The sequence below is a fragment of the Haliaeetus albicilla genome, chromosome 6, assembly GCF_947461875.1.
Source record: "Haliaeetus albicilla chromosome 6, bHalAlb1.1, whole genome shotgun sequence".
Classification (NCBI taxonomy): domain Eukaryota; kingdom Metazoa; phylum Chordata; class Aves; order Accipitriformes; family Accipitridae; genus Haliaeetus; species Haliaeetus albicilla.
This window is the reverse complement of record NC_091488.1, coordinates 31,245,026-31,259,613: the sequence shown is the minus strand read 5'-3', so window position 1 is coordinate 31,259,613 and position 14,588 is coordinate 31,245,026. Positions and strand designations below refer to the sequence as shown.

The 14,588-nt window shown below is 49.5% G+C and overlaps 2 protein-coding genes across 6 annotated transcripts in view; one reads left to right on the top strand and one right to left on the bottom strand.

Moving 5' to 3' along the window:
* Positions 1-14,588, top strand: part of BCL9 (BCL9 transcription coactivator) — a 62,533-nt gene that overhangs the window by 22,494 nt on the left and 25,451 nt on the right. The window contains exon 1 of one of the 5 annotated variants that reach the window (XM_069785419.1): positions 6,417-6,435. The exons of 3 other annotated variants lie outside the window; for them this stretch is intronic. The gene's annotated coding sequence lies outside the window, so the exon portion shown is untranslated. Of the gene's footprint in view, positions 1-6,416; positions 6,436-6,642; positions 6,775-14,588 lie in introns of those variants that run through there. One more of the 5 variants, XM_069785417.1, reaches the window with a different exon arrangement.
* Positions 6,170-12,842, bottom strand: LOC138685759 (uncharacterized). The gene is made up of 2 exons (XM_069786108.1): positions 12,813-12,842; positions 6,170-7,285 (listed from the first exon to the last, which is right to left on the bottom strand). The coding sequence occupies exons 1-2, from the start codon at positions 12,840-12,842 to the stop codon at positions 6,170-6,172; spliced, it is 1,146 nt and encodes a 381-aa protein (XP_069642209.1).

Here is a 14,588-nt window from a genome sequence, read left to right as displayed (position 1 = left end):
AATTTTCTGAGCTGCTGCCGTGTCTTTTTTCATTGAAGTCAAAGACGGTCATACACATACAAAGGGGAGTGTAAAGTCACGGCTGAGAATCTTAAAATGCTCAAGGGTCAGGCAATTCCACAGCCAAATTCTCCTGGTGGCACCACAGCACTCAGTGTGTGTTAGTGGTTCCCTGTAAAACATGGGGACAGTGTAATGGAGCAGTGTTCCTGGGCAAAAAATTGATTTTGGAGTCTCCTGTATGCTAAAATTTTGCACCTTTGTTTAGTATGAATTCATATTTTTCATGTATTGCATGAGCATGTTTCCCCAGATTCTGTTTACCTGATTTCCCTTCTGATTCAGTATCTCTTCTCTCCTCCTTCTCCCTTTTTTTTAATCATAGGAGATAAAGATGAGCATTTATCTCTATGGCTGCGTGGTATTTGCCTCGTACCTGCTTGTTGACTTGAAAGATGACTTTCTAAATAGGGCAAGAGCTTCCCGCAATTGGAATGTTATAATACGTGGGATTTGTTCATCGCGTCAGAGTTTTGATGTGGGATAATGTCTTGAAGGGGGGGGCAGATGAAATAGAAGGCTCTCTGGAGATCCAGAAAAGTATTTTAACCATAGCTCCATTTTAACCATAGTTCCGTGCTCCAGCCCAAACTCGATTAAGGCTCAGATTGTTTGGATATTCATGTGCGAATAGGAAAACACAAGATCGACTGTTTCTCTCTTTTGAGTGTAGATAGGAAAAGTGAGAGCAAGGCCTTTCTTGCCCAGCTGAATTTGCCATCATCTGTATACTGTTGCCATAGGGTGATGTTGTGCAGCCAGTGCTGGTCAGATCCATCAGCCAGTCTCCTTCCTAACAGAGCTCTGTGTACTGTGCATCCAGCGAGGCAGTAGTAATTGGTATAGGTGGTCTTATGCCAGCACTGGGGACAGAGGTAGGGGTGTGTCTGTGTGTGTTTTGGGGGGAGGTATATGTGTGTCTGTGTGTGCGTATATGGATACTGACATTGATATGGATATATATGCATTTCCCTCCTCTGTGAGTCTGTGAAGTCCCACGCAAGTCAGGGTGCAGAGGGACTGTTCACCTGAACCAAGTTACGAATGTTCTCTGGTGTTTGCAGGACTGAAGTTCAGCACAACAGGGGAGACTCAGGGTAATGTCTAATACCAAAAGACACTGAACTAGAAAGAAAGCCACAACAATCTCTCCCCCTCCCCCAGGCCTGATTTGCTAATCTTTTAGGAATGATTTACATAAAAGACTTTCTGAAGGAAGTTTTTTTTTTTTTCCAAGTTAACAGTGGATGTTAAACTACCCTTCCCTGTGGTCCTTTCCTATCTCTTTCACACTGTCCAGTTTTAGACTTCATCCTGCTGCAGCAAGACTCATGAAGGCAGCTCCCCTGTGCCCATGCAGAGAGATCACAGTGGTATGCGAACCGTAATCACCTGGATTCCTTACAGAAATGGGTTGTTTCCTTTCGAGAAGGCTCATTAGAGCACGTGGTCATATAAAACTCAAAGCTCCTAAGAAAAAGATTTCATAGAGCCTGATCTCTCTCTCATCCTGCAGCTCCTCTGATCATTTACACCAGAGCAAAAAGAGGGCAACCCCCCCCCCAACCTAAAGCAAACAAACAAAGCAAAACATCCTCCCAGTGATGTGTGTTCTTCACATCCACCAGTGATAGCGTTTTATACCCACTTTGTGCAGGTGTACGTGAATGCAGAGGTCGGGAGACAGTGTAGAGAGCAAAGCTCTTAAGGAGTTAGTGGAACTTCCTTGCTGGAAGGTTATAATCACACTGAATGAGGGGCATCTTGCCTCAGCAGACAGGAAATATGTGATGCAATTTCAGCACAGAGTTGCTAGAGGTAAAATAGCCCATAAACTGAAAAAAATTGTAGGGAACACTTTGCATGGCCCAAACGTGCCATGTCAAAGCTAGTAGCAAGGGATCCTTCTGACTGCAGAAGCAGTGTACGGGCTACAGATGCGCATGGTGACTACATCCTTTATCTGCAAGGAGGAGCTCACATCCCTGATCCTGGGTATGGTGACTGTTGGCAGATTCTTCTTAATGATGACAGATTTTCTCGAGGGAAGGTTTTTAAGCATTAATGACTGAAAAGTTCAATCTGCTGTTGCATTTGAGGTGAAACTTGTTTCATGTTGGAATGACTGTGTGGTTGAGGAAGAGGCTCTGCTTCAGAGAGTGGATGGTCAGGAGCAGGGTGTAACTTCAGAAGAGAGCAATGCCTCCAGCCTTCACACGCTAAGGTTCCATGTTGCCATTTCGCCTGCCTGGAATCCCATCTTCAAAAGTTCCTGTTCCTCAGATGTTTCCTCCTTCTCCAGTTGTGCCAGTTCAGCTGCTTGTGGGGATGAAATCCACATTGGAGCTGGTCTGGCATTAAGGATTTGTTCTTGTTAGGACTTTTAAAAAAAACGTTGGATCATTTAAACAGCTCACCTATGAGTGTGGCTACATAAATAGTTTAACTGGCACAAGTGAGCGGCAATAACTCTGAGAGAGCACTGCAGGATCCTCTTAAACTGGGTCTGCTGCAGATGGAATAGTGAAACAGAGCCACAGCCCTACACGCTCTTAACATTATTTGCATGAGTAGCTCCATTGTGTTTCAGTGGGACTCTACTTACACATGTAAAATTAAGTGTTTGCAGGGCTGGGCCCTTCAAGAGAATAAAAACCATGATTGGGGTGTGCCATGCTCTGAACCATATATAGGAAGTGTAATGCAAATGTATTTTGCTGGCTGGCCTATCTTGTCTGATCTGTCTGTTCTGCAGAACTGGAGCTCCTGTAAGCAACTTTCCTTAGGCTTGGTTTGCTCTGATGGAAGAGGACCCTGCTTTTGAACAGAAAGGCTGATCTTCTGTCCCTGCTGCAGCCAGGGAGTTGTGAGGAGTGTGTACACAGTGTGGTGAGAGCTGTAATGTTTCCAAGATGTTCTTGGATTTGCCAGAGTGCTCTAAAGAGCCGGGACAGCTGGCTTCTCTGGGGCAGCTTTTATGAGCTTGGCCCAGGGAGGGCAAGGCCCCAATATGGGGGGATGCTTTCTTGAGGTTGGCAGTGGTGGTCCCATGCTCAGGGGCTCTGCTACCTGAAATCCTTCCTCACGACCTGTCATCGCAGTTAAGATCATTTGGGAGCCTGTTGTTGTCAGTTCCCATGGTAAAACCCTTCAAGGACAGCAGGAGGGATTTCTCAGCTGAGAATCCCTGCCTTGGGAATTCACTGCTAGTGGCAGTTTGCTGTGGCAGATTCCCAAAGGTGGTGGGTGAAGTAGCAACTTAACTCTTGAGAGTGAAGCGAAACACCTTGATAGTTGCTATCCGGAGCCCCAAAGAGAGGAAGGAAGAGACATAAAGCCGTTGGAGGGGAGAGGCTTGGTGTGGTTATTTGAGACTGCTGCCTGCAGAGTTGCACAGTCATTTATAACTGTTTGAAATGTGGGGGGATGGGGTCGGGGGGATGGGAGGGGAGTTGGAGGAACCACAGCATCTGCGAACTAGTAGCATTTTATGCTCCTTTTCCCTGGTCTAACTCCTCAAGGGACAAGACAGCGAAGTACCGGGTCAGAGGAGGGAGGAGAAAAGAAAAGGCAGTCCGCTAACACCACGTATTTTATCGCTGCTGTTGTATGTGTCAGGATTGAAGCACAGAGTAGGATTTTCAAAGGTACCTTCAGGAAACGGAAGTTGGGTGCCTGGCTTCCTTAGGCTCCTTAGAAAAATCCCAGCCTCTACTGCCCAGGGGAAACAAACTTCCTTTTAAGCGAACCGCGATGGGTCCCTGATGTCGGTGAGAGTGGGACTGGGTCTTCTGTCGAAAGCACCGTGAGGCATATCTGTTCCTTACGCCATGTTTTGCTGCCTTGCTGGTCTACTCTGTACAGCTACTGCTGTTGCAGCCTTTCCTGTGCTCAGTCCACCGAGCCCTCCCTGGTGTAGGATGCAAAAAGGAGAGGGGGAATTGTAGATGTTGCATAAAGAAGGACCCATATCAATGTAAAAATAGAGAAGGTTTATTCGTCAGGTAAAAGAGCGGGCTGAACTGATGGCAACAAAGGTGGTGGTTCAAGTAGAGCTGATCAGTCAGGTTTCACCAACACTTCAGCTTTAGAAGGTGCTGCTGTGATCTGTGGAAAGATACAGGTAGGGCTAGCCTCGATGGATGAGTTGAAAAAGACTGACCAGAGACCAACGGTTTCCACCTTTGGGTCGCGGATCCTGGGAACTTGTAGCCTGAGGCACTTGTCTGGAAGAGGTAACAGTGAAGCAAGCAAGAGGCATCAATGGCCTGAAAGTCTGTCCAGCTGGAAATGTTCAGGGGGTCTGGTCTGCAAAGCAAAGGGATTGAAAACCAGCTGTTAAGAAGTATCCCCCTCAAGGAAGAGTATCTATCTGGGGTAAGAGGTGTGAATTAGCTACTGTTGCAGTGCTCAGGAAGCTGTAAAGAGTTCTTTAACGATGTTACCAAGTAGGCACGGACAAGGGAGGGAGAAGAGGGTGAAAAAGAGGAAAAGCCCCTTAGGGATTGAGGGCTGAGCAGAGAGAGGAGGTGGTTTATCTGCCAGAGCAATGCCCAGGCCCAGTGCGAATGCGCAGCGCTGAAAGGGTCTTCTTCCAAAGAATTGGGTTACTTAAAAGTGGGAGTTGGGCTGGGTAGTGGGTCATTTGAGGATAAAGAGAGAACACTGCATTTCTCTTCACTTATGGTGTATTGGCAGAACAGGTTATTCAGGCATCATGGATATGCAAAAATGATCAGCCTGCTTTCTCTCATTAGACTGCAGCGGTTCTGTGCATCTGTGTGCCACCAGTGGTTTGGAAAGCTCTTGCTTGCAACCCACAAGATCGCCCATTTTAAGAACATTTTGTGGAGGTGAAGGAGAAGGATTAGTGGATGTTGAAAGCGCTCTTTCCACAGAGTAAGTCGCAGACTGAATAGGGTGGGGGATTGCTACAAATTTTCAAAACCCTTAACTGCCAGCCGCTTTCGAACTACATTGACGTTTCATCCCCCAAACATGGAGCATTTATTCAGGATAGGGCCCTTGAGCATATTTAGGAGTTGATAGGTTGTGTCTGTTTGTCATTACTGTTTGGTTCCTCCCTGTTTAGTTGCAAGCTGCTGCTTAACCCAGTGCTTTCTCCCATCAGAAAAGGCCCTCAGGTCTCTCAGAGCGGCTCCATCAACCCGCTGGCAGCTGGTGGGCAGTCAAGTTGCTCAGCCACCAGGTAGGAGAAACGTGCTTCTCCAGAAGTTCCCTCCTGCTTTCTTCCTACCTTGCCAACGGATGGCCAGCCGTCCCCTTCCTTCATCATAAATATGTGGAAGGGAAATTCCACGCTTGGTGCCAGCGGGCTGAGCGAACGTGCTGCTCCATAATGCTCCTGCCTGCCCGCCCGCCAGCTGTGCCCCTTTCGGGATGAGGACTGGGCCCGTGGCTGGTTGCGACGCCCAGTGCCCCCCTCGGCTTCCCAGTGCGTAAAGCCCCTCCACGGGCGGCTGGCACCTGCCGTGAGGCCGAGGCGGCGCCCGGCGAAGGTGCCATGGCGCAAGCCGCCCCGGCAGCCGAGGCGGCGCTGGGCCGGACCGTGCCGAGGAGGGCTGCCAGGGCACCGGCTCCGGGCCGGGCGGACGCCTTCCCGCACCCCCCCAGCCCCGGCGTGCGCCTCCCCGGGGGGCCGTGCGAGGCCTCCGGGCTGGGCGGGCGGGCGCCCCCCCTCCCCGCGGGGCCCGCGCCGTTTCCGTTAGGGGTGCCGTTAGGGGGCGGGTCCCGCGCGCGCCGCCTCAGGGGAGCGCGAGGTGCTCGCGCGCTGCCGGGCGGGGCAGGGCGGGGGGCGCCGGATCCCTCGCCCCGCGCTGACGGGGGCCCGCGCCCGCCCCTCCCCGGCTCACCGGGCGCCTCCCCTGCGGCTGCGGGCACCGGGGCACGCGGAGCTCCCCGCGGCGGCGCGGCCCCGCCCGGGGAGCGGGGCGCGGGGGGGGGGGTGTACTGTCGGCGCTCGACTCCGCGGAGGAGAGTCGGGGGGGGGTAGTGCGCGGGAGGGCCGGCCCCTTTAAGAAGCGCCCTGGGCGCCCTGTCTCTTTAAAAGGGGAGGAGGGAGTGGGGCCGCCCCGAGGCGGGGGCCAGGCTATGTTAATGGCGGGGGCGGTGCCGCGGCGAGCGGAGAGGGGTGGGTGGCGCTTCCCGCGGGGCGCTCGCCGCGGCTGGCCTGTCCCTTTAAGAGCCCGGCTGCTACCACCGTGTAGGCGAAGGCGGGAGGAGAGCGTGTGCGAGGGGGAAGGGATACAGTCTCCGCCCTCTCGCTGGGGAGGGGAGGGGCGGGGCGGGGCGGGGCGGGGGGCCGGGCGAGACCACTGCCCGGAACGGGGAGTAAGAGGCGGTCCCGCCGGCGGAGTGAGTAGGGGACAGTACCATTCCCGGGGCGGGGCGGCCGCGACGGGCGGTACCATTCCTCTCTCCGGGTTGCGGGACGCGGCGGGAGGGGGGTGGGGGGGGGACGGACGGTGTGGGGAAAAAGGGGGGGGCGGGCGGGGGGAGCGGGCGAGAGGGGCTGCGATGGGCGGTACCATGTGTGCGGGAAGGAGGGGGGGGAGGCGCTGGCGGACAATGGAGCCTGTGTGTGTTTGCGGGAGGGGGAAGGACCCGCCGTCGCCGGGGGGAGACGCTGCGCCGCCCCCTCCCGCCCGGGGCTGAGAGGAGCCTCGGCCCCCGCCCCTCCCCCACGGCCCGGCGGTGAGTGAGGGGGAGGCGGCGCGGCGGGCACCGGGCGACCACCGGCACCGGCCGCCGCCGCCGCCCGCCCAAAGTTTGAGAGTTGGGGGAGGCCCGGGGATGGCGGGCGGCCGGGGGGGCGCCGCGGGGAGGGGGCGCCGCGGACGGCTGAGGGGAGCGCTGCCCCCGGGACGGCGGCGCCCCGGCGGCTCTGCCGGCCGCCCCCGGGCGCCCGGGGCTCCGCTCGGCTCCGCGGCGCGTCCCGGGGGCTCCGCTGCGCTGCGTGGAGGGGTGTGGGGTGCCCTCGGGGTGTCCTGCGTGGCGAGGGTTGCGGGATGCTCCGAGGTGCGTGGGGTGCCCCGGGGCCGCGCTCGGTGGAGGGCCGTGTGGGGTGCCCTGCCGTGCGGGGGGTGCGCCGGGGGTGCCTCGGATGCAGGGCCGGGGGGTGCTCCGTGGTGCAGGGGATGCCCCGGGGTCTGCGCTCTGTGGAGGGGGAGGCGTGGGGCGCAGGGGATGCCCCGGGGTCTGTGCTCTGTGGAGGGGGGGGTGTGGGGCCCAGGGGATGCCCCGGGGTCTGTGCTGTGTGGAGGGGGGGTGTGGGATGCTTTGGGGTGCACGGGATGCCACGGAGGTTGTGCTGTGTGGAGGGGCATATGGAGTGCTTTGCATTGCATTGTGGTGCAGCAGATGGCCTGGGGGCTGTGCTATATGGAGGGGTGTATGTGTTGCTCTGGCTTGCAGGGGATGCCGTAGAGGTTGTGCTGCGTTGACAGGTGTGCGTGCTGTCCTGGGTTGCGTTGTGGTGCACGGGATGCCCTAAGAGCTGTGCTACACGTGTGTGGGACGCTCTGTGGTGCGGGAGATGCCCTAGGGCTTCTGCCGTGTGGAGGGATGTGTGGCCTGCTCTAGGTCGCACTGGGGTGTATGGGATGGCCATGTGGCTGTGCTGCGTGGGGTGCCCTAGGTTGTGCTGGGGGCACTGGGTGCCCAAGTGGCTGTGCCGTGTGGAGGGGTGTGGGGTGTGGTGGGTTGCAGCGCTAGGATGCTCTGGAGGCTGTGCTGTGTGAGTAGGTGTCTGGAGTGCTCTGCGCTGCGCTGAGGTGCACTGATGTGCTTGGGGTGCCCTAGGGGCTGTGCTGTATGGAGAGGATGGTGTTGGGTGGGCTACAGAGGTAGTTCTGAGTTTTTAATCCCAGTGAGGGTCGGGACATAGGATAAGAGGGGCTGCAACACCAGGGCTAGGCTGTTGGGATTGGGGGTCCGGGCTGTCCTAGGAGAAAGAAGCTGGTGCAAGTGGGGTGAGGGCTAGCTGGGTGTGTGGACTCTGCGGTGGAGCTGTCTACAGTAGGGATGTAGGGAGTGGAGTACGAGGTGAAGCATGCAATGAGGAGGTGGGAGATGGTAAGTGGGATCTGGGATGTGCTGTGAGGAAGGGATGGGGGGCTGTGTTGCAGGAAGAACTGAAATACGCTGTCTGCAGGAAGAGATGTGGAGAGGTGGACAAAGAACTGTGGAGTATGAGGTATGCTGGGGAGAAATAAGTTGATACATGAGGGGATGGATGTAGTGATTGGAGGATGTGAGGAGCTGGGACTTGAGTGACTGGGAGAAAGGGATATGGGAGTGGGGTTGTGGTAGCCAGAAGCACTGGGAGCCAGAATATGGGGCACGAAGTGCTTTCAGCACGAGGGAGGTGGTGCACGTGGCTGTAAAGGGAATTGTAGGGGTCCAGAGCTGGGAAACAGTGTAGATACTTCAGGGGAGCCGGAATCCAGGGAAGCTAAGCATGTAGTGTCAAACTGGTATGTGGGATAGTTGTGCAAGAGGATTTTGTGGGATAGTAAGAGTGTAGGAGGGGATCTTGTATATAGGGATCATGGGGAAGAGCAGTATCTGACAAGGGAGGGGAAATGCATTTATTTGGAAGTGTTTCTGCTAGGTAGAGAAGAGGCACTGTGTGTGTGCACATGACAGTGGACCTGTGCCCCGGCCTACTGCAAAGGGGTGTATGGGAGGCTGTCAGTGAGATGGGAGAGGCTAAACCTGTAAACAATACTGCAAGTTCCTGAGGTTAAAGGGTTGGATGATGGGGGAAAAAAACCCAACACCGGAGACCCTAAATGCTTAGGGAAATGATGGGACAGGTGGATGCATGCAAGCAGCAAGGCTCCAATTCTAGGATGAGAGAGAGCACCCTGTATTTCTGTGTTGTCCAACTTTCTGTCCCTGAGGCCACTGTGTAGGTGACAGGATGATGGGACTAAAAAGGCCTCCGCCAATTGAATATTTGGGATGTGGAGGGTGGATGTTACTCTGGGAGGGTAGACAAAGCATGAGGACACAGATGGGAAGAATCCGATGTGACAGTCAATTGTGGGTTGTTGTTTCAGTATAAAATATTAAGGTGGGATGATTATGTGGTTAGTGGTTTAATAGTAAACAAAATGACAAATCAGGCAATTGTCATGCAGCAAAGAAAGTAAGTCTCAAATAATAAGTGGCAGTAGGGAGCTGGTTGTGGAACAGTTCAAAGACCACCAATGTGAAAGGGAAGATGCTTTTATTCTCCAGATGCCAAACCTAACTTGGACTCTGAAACTGGTCCGGAAATAACCATCAATCTCACTGGGAGAGGAGTATCAAGTTTTTTGTAGCTCTTACCTTGTAAAGTCACATCTCTTTAGTTTGGGCATTAGCCTCACTGACTTTGGGGCAGAGAAGAAACAGTTGTGCCAAGTCAAGTTTGTCTCATTAAGCCTCCCTGTTGATGACTAGTTGCTCTACTGTCAAAATACAGTTGGAGGAAGCGGGGGAGATGGTCCTTCCAGTTTTGAGGGGTTCTAGTAACATTTTTATTTTCCTTGAAAGTATTTTGTCCTTGATTTCTCTGTGAAAAGCCCACACAGACATCATAGGATGCTCTGGAGCATCCTTAAATGTATCAAGCTATAAAAGCAGGAGGGGAAAAAAAAAAAGTAGATTTTCTTTTTCTTCTGTTTCGTTGGAAGATAATATTTGGTCAGTGATTGCTCAAAATATTACAAAAACAAGTGTTGGAAAGCTAGGCAAGGCATTACATGAAATCAAATAATAAAAAAATCACAGGATATAGAATGAAAGAATTAACATACCTAAACAACTTTATTGCTGTCTTCTTTTTTGTTTACCTCTCTTCTGCTTTATATTAGGGCTGTAATGCCTGATTGCTGTCTACAGTGGGGTGTTACAGGTGTTGAACTGGTGAAGTGAAATAAAGGCTAACACACAGTTGTTTTTTGTTCATCCTATGCAGAGCTGTGCTAGCAGAGGGCACATGCCCATATCCCATAGCAGACCTATCTGCTTTCTCGTGGGAATCACAGGAGTTGCTTTGGAGAGATTTTATAGCCATTTTGGACAAGTTGGCACGATGGCTCTGTTGTGTGGTGGGTTTTTTTGTTTTGTTTTGTTTTTTAATAGTGATCTCCAAAGAGATTATTTTTAATGAATGTGTCCTTTTTTTCTTACTCGGAGCATAAAAATGGCTAAAGGGCTCATATTCTTTCCCTGTCTCCCTTGCTGGCCTCTCCTCAAACAACAAAAGAAAGGCAGCTTTCTTTTTTTAACTTCGGGTTAGCAACGGTGTCAGTTTTGGGATTTTGGAACTTTCCCAGTGGGGTGGGTGTGGTTTTTTTTTGTTGATCTGGTTTTTGGGTTGGGTTTTTCTTGTGGAGAGGGGTCTGGGGATCTTGGGTCTCACTGCACTGTTGTGAACTCTTAACACCTTAATTGAAGGGGTGGAGATGCTGAATCACTAACAAAGACCTCCTTTATCCAAAATGTTAATCAATCATTGATGTTAAATAAGTGTGAACAAAACCAAACAAAAAAAACCCCACCCTAAACAAGTTTTTGTCTAAGCCCCCCTCCCATTCAGCTGCTCATCTTTGGTCAGGTTAACATTAGAAATTCTTTTGGGGATGTATTTTGTGTGTATGTATGTACTTGGTTTTGGCAATGTTTGGTAAAAGTTCTGTTGCTGACTTCCCAGTATATTTTCCCAATACAAATTATTTAGCTCATAGATGCAACAGAGATGTTTTGGGAGAAACCGTGATTGGCTCTAGTGTGAGGGAAGTAGCTGGACTATGACAGTACTGTTGTAACCATCTTTTTGTGGGCAAGGGGTGTGTATAGGTGTAGTTTCAGGTTTTTTTTTGTTTGGTTTTGGGCAGGTGTTTTGCTTTCCTCTTTTGTGATCAGTAAATTTGTTTATTAGTCAACACAGTCTTCTAAGCTAGGCAGGACCTGAATTTTAATGTGAAAGAAAATAGATTTCTGGTCATACAACTAGCAACTTTGTAGATCTCTTCTGTATGTTATGAATACAAAGGGTGTGGACTCTTTCTTCCCTATGCTTCCCCCCCCCCCCCATCTTGCATTTCATCTTTACAGTTCATGTACTTGGATTGTTTTCAGTTAGGGTTAGTCCACAGCCAGAGAAACTGCATTTGTCACTAATATCCAAATATAGAAACTAAGGCAACTATAAGCCACAAGGCTAAAATACTCATATACAACAGCTTTTCTGAAGAGTTTGTATGTTTGAGGTGGGTAAGAATGGAGTACCTTTGATCCATATTTCCTAGGTATTCAAAGGCTTGCTACTCTCTAATATGTTGACTTTCCATACTTATTTCTATGTGTTTCTTTCTAGATTTTTTCCTCTTGAGTTCCTGACATGCTGTGTCAATTCTGTTGCCTTACAAACTGTGCCTATAGCTTAGGAATTTTGTTGTTCTTTTAGAAATTCAATGGAAAAAAAACCCCAACCCAAACCCCACAACAACTTTATCCTGTGGAGCGATTTACACTCAAGTGTGTATTCAAACTAATTCTCATCTTAAATGTCAGCTGTGTTACCTAGCAGGGTTTGATCTCTTCCCCTTTCTAGAAGTTTACCATAATTTCTTCAGAGTGATGCAGGCAGCCTTCATAAAATCCTTCTATCTAGTCTGCATGGCCTTGGACTTCACAGAAATCTCTGTGCCTCCATAAGGTCTGTGGTCTGTTTACGTAGATATGAAGTCCTTTAACCCAGCAAGATTTGCTGTGGGCTTGGATTTCCTGCTTACAAGCTCTGCCGGACTCCCTCTAGTCTTCATGCTGGCAAAATGAAGATGTTAACTCAGGTTTTCAGAGAAATTTGTGAATGGAAGGAGATTTCATTGCAGAATTTTTGTCTGAGTACTGGTCTGCCTATTGTATTTAAAATAGCTTTCCGCCTATACTGTTACTTGTCTGTTAGGTTTTTTTCTGTTTTAAAAGTTTGATAATTTTGGTGCTGGACCCCCTTTGTGGTAGGGACTATACAAGTGCAGAAGAAGAGGAACCTTATTCGTAATTAGGAATTCCAGATAATCTTGAAGAACTCAAGCAAAAACCCCATCTGTTAGGAAATTTCTGAAGACTTGCCTTTAAGACTATGTGGACTTACAAATGCTAGTTAACAATAATAGCAAAACATAAGGTGGCATTTTAATGTGTGCTGTATCTAAATGAACTGTTCCAATGTTGACTTTAATTTATATTTTTGAAGAAGTGGGGTTGTACTTTGTGACCATACCCGTACCTATATGCCTAGACACTGTTGGTATGCCTATGAGCATTTCTTTTGGTGCTAGAGTTGGCTTTTGAGGGGTCCTTGGTGCTTGCCCGTTTTGCCTCTGCACCACCCCTCTGTGTGTGCTGGTACTGCTGTTGGAGCAGCTGTATGCTGAAACGGATTGAGGAACTGATCTGGATTATAAGTAGCCTGGCAAAAAAATGTTTATACTTAGCCTGCATCAGTTTGCCAAACTGGTTCACCGTTTGGTCACACAAACGGTTGTATGGGCACATCAGACAATGTGGTGCAGGGGTGGAAGTAAATATTGGTAGCAGCAGTTTTTTAAGCTGGCGTTGCTGCCAAAAGGAATGCTTATCTGACTATACCCCTAAGAGTCTGCTAAACTTGCTAAATGTTATTTACACCTATTTGTTACAGCTTCCCTTGCCTGAGAACAGTTCCTTCAGCTTACCTTGTTCTTTTTGCCAAAAACGTTTCTCATCTCTGAACATATATGGAATGTATAAAAAGAGAAACCTTCTTTAAGAAGCTTTAAACAGGGCAAAAAGCAGAGTATGGTGGTTTAGCTATGGAAAAGTTTCTGCTGCTTCAAAACTCTGTGATGATACAGAACATGTAGTGTAAATTGATGATAGACTATTTGGTATGGTTGCAATTAAGCAGTGAAACTCATGCTGTGAGAATCATCAGGAGCAAGAATTCAACAAGAGTGAAAAAGGATCAGATGTCTGTAGAAATATGAAGAATATTCAATTACCATAATCAGTGACAGCAGAAATTTTGCAAGAGGTATTAAGCCTATGGTCTAAACCTTGATTTTTTTTTTTTTTTTTCTGCTCTAACAGATGTTCTTCTATATTGGGAAATAGAGGGAGGGAATAGCTTGTTGTGCCTGGGTTTGCTGCGCGGTTCTTGCACACTTCTCTGGAAACTTGATTGAGACCAGTGTGTGAGATGTGCCATTAAACTGCATAGGCTTCTGGTTGGATCCTGATGACCCATCCTGAAATCTGGTCTGAGCCACCAAACTGTGGCTATTGCAAAGTGAACTGCTACTACCTGACCTTTTACATTTGTTCTACTCCTATTTCCGTGGGTTGTTGTTACCTGCTCTTCAGCAGAGTCAGATCTCAGTGCTCTGTTTTTGATCTACTTTGGCAACGCTCATTGAATTTATTTTAAAGACTGTTATGAAATTGCAGTTTATGATATCTGAAGAATGGATGATATTTCTTTAGAGTAGACAGATATGCTCCAAGATCCCCCCCCTTTTTTTTTCCAGGCAGACTTAAAAGCAGAGGTGAGCTTTTCCTTGTTTGCCCTCTGAGAAGGAGCTTGTGGAATAGGGAAGGGAGATGAAAAGTGGAACTGTAAGGTGGTTGGCTTGTTGGTTTGTTTTTAAAGCCCAGGCAGAATCAATGAAATCCTTTTGAAGGAAGGAAAATGGAAAGTATGCTTTACCAGTGACATAATTTTTTTCAACAAAGCAAGACTGAGAGGTGGTGGAGCAACGTCCTCTGAGAGTTCAGAGAAAATTGGGTGCTGTAGTCTTGAAAACAATACTGATTTTAAGTGCTCCTTAGTATTACAATCTATGGCAAAAAGAGTGTATGATACACGTAATAATTTAACTGCATATAGAATTGAGGGAGAGCTTGCTGCTTTCTGTATTGAGTTTGGAGCAGTTGTGATTCAGGCAGGGATAGCCATACAGCTGCCTGCTCAACTCCTAGCATTTGCAATTATTCTGAGCTGGTTGTCCTGTTTTCATGGCTGTTTGGCCTCTTAAGAAAGCAGTGCCACTGTATTCTTGCTACCGAGCTTTCTGGTGGGGCTGACTGCATAGTAGCAGAGCAAGGGAGCTTTAAATCGCTGACCCATCTTGTCACCGGATGGTCTCCATGTGTCTGTTGTTGTTCTCTGTGCCTTCTGAACGAAGGATGCAGATATCTGTTTTACCTTATCAGTAGGGTGGCTGGGGCCCAAGGGCTCTTTTAAAACCAGGTTAGCTTGGATTTGGTGGCAAACTTGACTACAGAACCTGGTTCTTAATATGCCTGTGATTTACCTACTCGACCATGTTACACTCTACAAATTGCTTTAAATCTGTAAGTCTGCTCGCGTATGTTGCATGAAGCCATCTTTGCCACTTTTGCAGTGTGTATAGAATTATGCAAAACCTGAAGGAAAATTCTGATTTAGTGGTTCACTGATAAAAACACTGGCT